The sequence below is a fragment of the Ixodes scapularis genome, unplaced genomic scaffold (assembly GCF_016920785.2).
Source record: "Ixodes scapularis isolate PalLabHiFi unplaced genomic scaffold, ASM1692078v2 PGA_scaffold9__187_contigs__length_104089568, whole genome shotgun sequence".
Lineage (NCBI taxonomy): Eukaryota > Metazoa > Arthropoda > Arachnida > Ixodida > Ixodidae > Ixodes > Ixodes scapularis.
Window position 1 is genome coordinate 71,597,392 of NW_024609884.1, and position 9,439 is coordinate 71,606,830.

A 9,439-nucleotide genomic window follows, 5' to 3' on the forward strand; every position below is an offset into this window, starting at 1 on the left:
TCGCCAAATTTCGAGGCTGCTGGTTGAAAACTCGACCGGTTTATAATATTTTTCTGGGAAGCTCAGAAGTGTTTTGCGCTATGAAAACCTAATGCACATATAAAGGCATCGAGCTCCGCTCGTTATGAGTGCTACCACCACGCGTCATGACGAGATGAGAGTAAATCGAGTTTTATGGCTTCAACAGTATGACTAGGAGGAGAGGCACTCACTTGATCGAATGACATTTTAGCAAACGCTCTCACTCTAAAAAAAAAGGGTGTAAAAGGGTGTATCGTTACACCCTTTGTCCCATATAATACACCCCAAAATTTCATTTCGACTTACAGAGCCCAATAGTCGAACAGACGGCCCCAAAGTTTACGAGGGGCTTGATAACGGTGCGATGTAACTTTTTAAATAGCTAAAGTACGTATCAAAGACAACATAAAAAAAACACAGACTTTTTACAGTAGGGCGAAGAAAACCCCGACTTTTTTTTTTGTAGTCAGTAACACGTACATTATTTGTTTTAATAAGTTGTACCACACGTTTATCAAGCCCCTCGTAAAATTTCGGGGCGTCTGTTCAACTGTAGGGCGCTGTACGTCAAATTGAAGTTTGAGGGTGTATTATATGGGACAAAGGGTGTAACGATACACCTTTTTACACCCTTTTTTCTTGAGAGTGTGCACGGTTCACCGAATGACAGTTTAGCGAATAGTGTACCGCCGCGAAGTTTAACCGCCGTATTCTTAAACGCTACTCGACTCGAAACTCGACTCGAAACTCGACTTGAGGGTGGTTTTGCTATTCATAAACAGATCTCCACTCGAAACTCCACTCGACTCCAAAATCTCCACTCGAAACTCCAAAATTTACTCGAGATCTCGAGTCTGCGCCGGAGCTACCTTGAACGGCCACTCGAGCCACTCGAGTGCGTTCAGTGTCATGGCGGCCGACGCATCGTTCGCCGACTTCGTCGACTTCGTGTTGAGAACGGACGAAGTCCTTCACGACAGCCGAGACCCCGACCAGGACGTCGATGTGCCGAGACGGCGTTGCCGGGACCGGCTCAACCCGTTGGAGCATTTCAACGACTGGGAGTTTCTGGTGCGATATCGTTTTACGAAATCGACAGTAGTAAGCCTTCTCCAGTGCCTGCCGCTGGAAGCAAACGAGAGCAATCGCGGCCTGCCACTGTCCCCGATGCTCCAGCTCCTCGTAGCGCTGAGATTTTATGGCGCCGGGACTTTTCAAGTAGTTACGGGCGACCTCGTTAACGTGTCGCAGCCGACGGTGTGCCGCGTAATCGAGCGTGTCTCCCGGGTCCTCGCCGAGACTCTCTTCCCCCGCCTCGTGGATTTCCCGGAGGGCGACTGCGACGAGGTCATGCGGGATTTCTACAACATCGGGAAGTTCCCCAGTGTGACTGGGTGCATCGACTGCACCCACGTCAAAATAAAGGGACCTGGCGGTCCCAATGGGGAAGTCTTCAGGAACAGGAAGGGGTTCTTCTCCCTCAACGTGCAGGTAAGTTCACTTCTGTCTGTGCTGTTAGCGACAGCGAAGTAAGTTGAAAACAACGGCACGCCAAGACCCGGTGTGGCACGTGAAAGCTCGGCGATATTGTGACTGATATAGACTAGAACTTGTAGAGAGATCTGCACTCTGCGACAGTGCAGAGTGGTGGTGGGCCAGCTAGAGAGGGTTCAAAACCAAGAATTATGTATTGTGTGCTTGGAAACATACATTTAATTGGGTGCCTAGGTGGCTCTTGTTATTTTAGAGCAAACGCTCATGTTTTATAGCATTTTCCCCTTGAATTATACTTTTCGAACAAAATATTAGGGAGATTTTATCCCGTGCTCGAATTCTCTTCTATTATAACGCGTGAAAAACCTAGGAATTAAGCCACATTGAAGCTTACGTCACATAAAACTGCGAGAACTCAAATGCTAGTTAATTTCCAAAGCTTGCAGATGCACTTTGTCAAAAATATACTAATCATAGTAGAAATATCAGCTTGAGCACTTGTGTTCATATCATGGCAACCTGCTCATCCCTGTACTGCTCCTTCCTATCCACAGGCCATCACAGGACCCCAGCTGCAGTTTTTTGACCTTGTTGCTAGATGGCCAGGCTCCGTGCATGACAGCAGGATATTCGATAACAGTCGTGCAAGGGTCCTGTACGAGAATCGGCGCATCCCTGGCCTGCTGCTCGGAGATGCAGGCTATGCCTGCATGTCATTTCTTCTGACGCCCCTGACCAGCCCGGGTGTAGCCAACAGCCCAAAGGGCAGGTATGTACTAATTTGTTGGAAGAAATAATGGCATGAAATTCAGAACAGCTAACAAGAAGTGATGCTGTAGCCACAGTGCTCCTATTGGTTACTATTAGTTCTGCAAATCTTTGTCACAGCTAGATTCATGACCTTTGGGCCTTTGTATGGCAAAAAAAGCTGGCATTATTCACTTCCTGTGGACAAATTTTTGTTTCAAAAGTATGTAGCATACAACATTTTAGTTCTATTTTTATTTTCCTCGAAAACATTTGTTGTTCTTCCTCGTCACAGTTAGTCGGTGTCAATTGTTGCTTTTTGTCACTAGAATTGGACTAGGGCCAAGAACTTGAATTAAGACGGTAATGTAGAAAACACCAGCCAAAACCACTGTATGCAGAGCAGGAGCCTCTGGTAAGCAATAGAAAATGCCGAAAATGCAGCTAGCATGGATGGGCCGCACTGTACAGGTTACTGAACCATACTGATGGTTGCAGCAGTGGCGATTTTTACACCTGAAGACCTTTATCTTGCAATGTTGCTTCCATTACCAATGCTGCACCATATAGGTACCAAGCAGCTCACCTAAAAACAAGAAACTCGGTCGAACGGGCATTTGGAGTGTTCAAGCGACGCTTCCCATGCCTGGACATGCGGCTACAGTACAAGGCGGAACGGTCAGCCCTCATCATCACCGCCTGTGCTGCACTGCACAACCTGGCCCTGCTGCGAAAAGAGCCATGCCCACCCGCTCTACCCTCTCCACCAGTACCCCGACGCCGGAGGCGGCTGCGTCCTCATGTACTGCCATCACCTCCAGACCCTGTCGACACAATCAATGGCTCGCTGAAACGCACACAGATCATCGCACTGTGTTTCCAATAGGGATATTCAACCAGTAGCACGTTTATAGTCAATGACAGGTCAAGGATAGTGTACAAGCTGGAGAGGAGGAAGCAGACAGAAGCTTGAGGTGGAGAGGAGAAACCTCCTCTCCACTTAAAGCTTCCGTCCTACTTCTCACCTCCACCTTGTACTCTGTTCTTGACCCGTCACTGACTCGTGCAAATACTCGGACACGAATTCAGTAGTAAGCGCTCGAATAAATTGATTTTCAAATCCAATTCTGCGTATTTGGTCAATCTAACATATTCTGGGAAAGACTTGTGGCCAGCACAGAGCTAACGAAAAACCTACCCTTCCCTTCAATTGTAGTGTGCTGTTTCATTCAACTTCCGAATATGCAAAACACATAGGTTCTATCGTTTCACTACAATGTAGCGCACATAAAATAAATAAGTAAATCCTCGGAATGCTTTTAAACTGAAAGAACCCAAATTTAATTGTGATTTCCACACCCTTGTAGCTTGCAACGCAGGGCTGCCAGCTGCTCCACCTTTATCTCTCTCTCCAGCTGGAGCAGCTGGAACTCTGCCCGTCCGCGTCGTCGCTGCTCAAAAAGCTTGTTGCGGAGTATGCGCATTTGCATTAAATGTTGCGCCTCCTTCCGCCGATCTTCCCTCTCGAGGATGTCTACACGGGTCTCCCTTTCGGGGGCCATGATCCGCTCCAGTGCTGCGATGCGGTTTCCAGTTCTTCTGGATGCCCCGCTTGGCAGCTCAGCACGGGGGCAGGTAATGCTCCTTGCCGGCGGAGTCACACAAGCAGCTCCAACGCTGCTGTCTTGGAGAGGTGAGGCGGACGGCTCAGGAGCATCTGGGCGTGCAAAACACATTGGCACTGTGAGTGCTAGGGGAAGAGCAAGTACACAGGGGAAGAGGCCGAACAGCCACATGGGCCTTTCGTAGAAATGTTCAAAGCTAGGCGTTGGCAAATTAGTCAAACCTCGTTATATCGAACAGTGCAAGGACCGTGAAATAGTTCGATATAATCAAAATTCGATATACAAAGTCGCACACAAAAAGAGTGTCAAAGTACAGCGCGATTTAATCGGTGGAAGGCTAACGGCAAAAAACGACTATACTTCGTTTCAGCTTCCGTTCGAGCGCAGCCAAAGGCTGACGGACGCTTCGCAACTTCGAGAAGAGCATTTTTACGCATCGCAAAGTAGTCCGCAAAAGTAATTCCTTCTAAACAACTGTTTTGTGCGTAAACGCTGCACAATATTCCAGATGTGTACTGCTGAGAATGATTTGCAACTAAAGGAATTAAATATCTGAAGTTTAAGTTCTTATTAGTATATGTAGATACATGTGGTTTGGTGAAAAAACATACGTCCGCTGGCAACACGGCTGCAGCGCTCAGTTTTGATTTTGTTCCTGTAATTGCCGAATCATGTGCTTCGCTGCTTGTTTGTTGCTTTCCTCACAGAGTCTCTTCAAAATGTCCTTTCGCAAAGGCATGTCTGGGCGTCAGGCGCGAGAGGTCGTGATGAATGTCTACTTTTCAATTCTGCAGGAGACTCCGGCCGCGTCGTACCGCAAATGCTTTGTAAACAAGAAAAGCGTCCGGGCCACTACAATTCCCTGATACACAGCGAAATCAGGGCACCCCTTTACCTGCCGATCACATTGTACGCCAAGAAGCTGGTAGAAAGGACTGTGGCTCGAGCCCTGGTATATCCAGACAATACAAGGAAACATCAACGGCCGGGTCGTCGGGCATCTTGCAATGTCTACTTACATCTCGAAACTATGCCGAAATGCCGAACAGGTGGAAAGCTCGGACACAGACGCCAGCGGCCAGCATACGTACTGACATCCCCTGCGACTAAATTTCAGAACGTGAAAGGTCACTTTTTAAACCTGTAGCAGACGATTTCGTTGATACACCCGTAGCAGACGAAATACTCGGCAAGCGCGGGCGGCGCGGACGACCAGCGGCGCAGCGGAGCGATACCAAGTGCAGGCGAGATCGCGTGACCGATTGCCGGCGTGTGATTGGCTCCGGCCACACGTAGCTTCGGCTGCGTTCGGACGGAAGTTGAAACGAAGTATAGTATTCACGTGAAGCGTTAAGGTGAACTATTTATTCCGACGAAAAAAACTGCCGCAGCGTAGATTGCTGCATGGAGCTGACCGCATGCCTTATTACGGCCGGCTCCACTGTCTCCAAGCAGTCCACCAGCGCCAGATCACTACCGTCGATTGCACTGCAGTAGCGGCGTAAAAGTGAGACCGTCTTCCCGACAATGTTGTAACAGGCTTTGAAGCGTTGCAGCCACCCGCTACTTGCGGAGACGTTTTGTGCTTGGTGGATGAACGCGAGGTCCTTTGCTTTCTGTTGAAGCATCAGCCTGACGCCGGAATGTTCCGAGCCCTTGCGTCCATAAACCACTTGTGAAGTGATCTTTCCACCTTTTCGAAGGCCGGTGTCCGAACACGGCGTGCGCTGGAGTGCTTGCTTTGTTCAGCCTTCGGTTTGATGTCACTTTTCGTCTTCAGCAGCATGCTCAAAGTGCTTCGCAATATGTTGTACGCTTCGGCAATGCTGGACTTCTTTTCTCCTTTTTCAACGCGGCGGATGATTTCAAGCTTTGTCGCGAACGTCAGCGACGTATGTTTCTTTACAATTGTTGCCATCGCCACATGCGGTTGACGTAACGTCGGAGGAACGAACCCGGAGCCACGAAACTGCACAGGGCTTGAAAAGAGTGATGCTGGCGATAGGATTGAGCTGACTGGACTGAGTCCGAATGTCGCCGAATCTGGATGGCGTTCCCGGCACCACAGGCATAAAGCTTTATGCGGGCGTGCGCTTGAATAAAAGTCGCAAACGCCTGCTGCGCCACCGCTATCCTACGATGTGTTGCGGGAAAGCCCATGTTCCAAAAACTTACTCGATCTAACTCTAGGGTAAAGGTGGTTGTCGAAAACCTACCCGCGTCCAGCGTTTCTCTATTTTTGATGTCGCGTGACATAATCCGCCAGGATAACTCGTATCCATTCGAGTAGGTTTGGAACGCAGCCTCGGTGTGTCGCGCTCCTGTACGCTATGCGCCGTTCAGTTGCTGCACTCGGAGTAGGAGGAGTCAAAGAGCGCCGACTTAACGCGCCCACTGCCACAGATACGGTACGCCGCCAACGACGGTTTGGCGGGATGGCGGATGGCTGCAACTGCTGCTGGCGGCAGCTGCCACGACTCACTCGCTGTCGCGGAAGCGCAACGAGAAGGCACGTGATCTGTACAGAGTCTTCCCAAAATTCTCTGCCGTCGTGGCGCTGTACGCTTTGCAACAGGTCTATTAACCACTAGTTTTGGTTTCAATTCACAGTACTATCAGTACTATGTCACGACCCACTGCTCGCATTTTCAATTTTGGAACTTCGAAGATATGTACAATAGTCTAGACGTTGCCGAGCAATAAAAGAAAAAGGCTTCGGTGCCTTTTTTTCTGTTCCAGATTTGCTGTTAATATGATACAAGTCGCAAATACAAGTAGACGTGTTACGGCTCACGGTACCCATCCCCAACATGTTGGTGCAAATTTGTCCCAATCCAAAAGCCCCCAGTTACCTGGCACGTCGTTCCAGCAGGCGTGATTGTCATTGCCTTCAGTGCCTCGCACCATTGCTTCAAACATTGCAGCCGGAGGCAGCGACAGCACTGGCCGGTCTCTTGCCCTGTCGCTGTCGCAGAGATTTGTCACCACTGTCTCCATGTGGTCTGCCGCCGCTCCCACAAGAATGAGTGAGGGGCTCATCGGCCGGCTTGTTCGTGGCCCACCTCCTGAGACAGAAACCAAAGAATTTGAAGCTCAGATTGGAGAGAGTGAACAATGTATGGGACGAACAATTCAAAGAGCACACTGAATTTTCGAAACGCCTCCGTGCGAGATAAAAACAATTGTTAAGGGGACTAAAGCGAACCTAACGAAGAGAAAATCTAGCACAACTCAGTGGAGGCCCACCTGGAACCTTCTTATGGGCAATTGAATGCTGGGCACTTTGTTAGAATAGGCTTCCGGCAAGATGCGCGGACCTCATTTGTTTTCAATGACGATTGTAAAAAAAAAAAAAAAAATGTCAATAACGCCAAATGTTTTACAAAAAAATATGTCAAGAAAAAAGCAAAGAAGTAGGCCCACTTTGGATCGAACCTGGATCGGCTGCATGCGTATGAAGCGAACTTTGCTACGCTACAGCTTTGAACAACTCGTTTTGAAAATTCGTTTTATACGAGACCCGGAAAGGAGCACGACGTCGTGCACATAGCATTGTTCTGGTCGAAAAGACTTCTCTCCGATGTTTACTTTTCACACATCGGGAACGGTTTACCAAATATGCAAACTGTCGACTTACCCGTGGCGTGGATGTCTCTCGTCTCGTCGGACTTGGTTTTTTTGTATCTGGATTTTTCGTTCTCCCAACGCTTCTTAAGTTGCTTAGCGCTTCGTGGGCGGACGTTTGGCTGGCTGTTATACTCGGTGCTGAGTTTCTCCCAAGCTTTAAGTTTAGCCTCCTTCGAGTAGTTATTTGTCTTCTTGCTTTCAAGAACTCGCGCATGTTTCGTTACGAGCGCTTGGAGGAGCGCCTTCTCTTCCGCAGTATAAATAAAACGAGCCCCTGCCCGCTCTTCGGTATCGGCCATTTCCGAGTCGTTGCCGTTGGGGTCCTCCATGATTTGTCGTGCGAGGCGGCGAGGCGACGAAGCAGGGCTGCACGGTAGACAAAGGGCGGCGAAAGCAAGAAAAAACGAGACGAAATCGACAAACCGTGAGATAGGCGACTGTCGACGAGAGAACGACAAGACGCAGCTAGCGAATGCGCTTGTTGCCAGACAAGGTAACGACTTTGTCCGTTTTGCCGCTCAAACACGTCTAAACTTTACGCTGCCTTAATAAAACTTCGTAGTTCACTAATTCGATGTTTGTATGGTACACGTTTTTAGATAACACGAACGAATATATTTACTTTTCACGTGAAAATGGTGTTTTAAATAAAACCTTTGGCTATAATCTCGCTCCCAGACGTTCTCAAGCTTGTTGGAGTGGAGAACGGAATCTCGAGTTCGAGTGAGTGCCGATTCGCGTCTGTGAATACCAATGGCACTTCGAGTGGAGTCGCGCGTCCATACTCCACTCAAGTCGAGTCGAGTTTGGAGTCGAGTGGGGGAATGTTTATGAATACGGCGGTAAGGGTGGGCGACGTGGGGTTAACACTTTTGTTATGAGCCGCCGCAAACTGTCGCCGCGAAGCGGCGTAAGCGCAGCTGGAGGGGAGGTGGTGGTGGGGGGGGGGGGGGGGGGGGGGGGGGGGGGGGGTTGCACGCGCCTCCGTTATTCGCTAAACCGTCGATACGCTCAAATGTCGCTGTCGCTAAAACGTCATTCGCTCTTGTGATATGGACTAGGGGTACCCGTCTTTCATTTCAAAAGAGCCTACTGATATCATAAATATTATACAGCCCCTTATATGAAAATAGTAATAACTCCTATAATATCGTATAAGGTCACAAAATTAACAGTTAGGAGATAACTGTTGGACAGTATTCAATTCGAAAATATTCTGTCGAGTTTGGATAAAATTAAGTTCAATACCCGACCACTTTCTTCTAAGTAACTGGCCTCAAAATATAGATGAGATCCTTCATTCCACCAGGAAATCACCGATTGCATAACTGATGAAATATATTGCATGGTATATCTTAGTTTTAAAACAATCTTCTTACAGGACCATTTTTTCGTACCTTGGACTTGGGACCATTAGTCCCGGGACCCTTTGTTTCGGGACCATTTGATTCGGAACCATTAGTTCCGGAACCATTTCTTCCTACACCCACCTTAGACGGACCGTTAAACTACAATCCTTATTCCCTATATGAGTAGTTTACTATAAACGAACTTGGGACACGGAAATGAGAGAATGGATAACAAAGAGAGCCCACATAATAGCCGCAGCGCTGGTCGCACCTTTTTCAAGTATGTTGCGTCCAGGAAGGCACTCAACGTTGGCGGGACGCATTGTTGACATTTTGAGAGGTCATCCATCTTGTAGTTCGTTTCCTGTCCTGTCCTCTGCTTATCAATGTTCGCTCACCGACAGTGTTCGCGAGAGCAATAAGTGCTGGACTGTCCACAAAAAAAAAAGAGAAAAAAAAACAACAAAAAACCTCGACGTTTTGTTGTAAAGGGGCAAACAAAACAATACACAGCAAACAAATTAATAAATAAACGTGTATTATTTTTGTGTTTATATCTCATTTTCTTCAATTCGT

At 48.2% G+C, this 9,439-nt stretch overlaps 2 protein-coding genes across 2 annotated transcripts; one reads left to right on the top strand and one right to left on the bottom strand.

Annotated features, from left to right (window-relative positions):
• Positions 1-731: 731 nt before the first annotated feature.
• On the top strand, positions 732-2,314 carry LOC120837994 (putative nuclease HARBI1). The gene is made up of 2 exons (XM_040207704.3): positions 732-1,512; positions 2,070-2,314. The coding sequence occupies exons 1-2, from the start codon at positions 931-933 to the stop codon at positions 2,310-2,312; spliced, it is 825 nt and encodes a 274-aa protein (XP_040063638.2). The 5' UTR covers positions 732-930; the 3' UTR covers positions 2,313-2,314.
• A 1,212-nt stretch (positions 2,315-3,526) lies between these two features.
• On the bottom strand, positions 3,527-8,186 carry LOC115309596 (myb/SANT-like DNA-binding domain-containing protein 3). The gene is made up of 3 exons (XM_040207701.3): positions 7,525-8,186; positions 6,740-6,952; positions 3,527-3,979 (listed from the first exon to the last, which is right to left on the bottom strand). The coding sequence occupies exons 1-3, from the start codon at positions 7,841-7,843 to the stop codon at positions 3,603-3,605; spliced, it is 909 nt and encodes a 302-aa protein (XP_040063635.1). The 5' UTR covers positions 7,844-8,186; the 3' UTR covers positions 3,527-3,602.
• Positions 8,187-9,439: the final 1,253 nt, after the last annotated feature.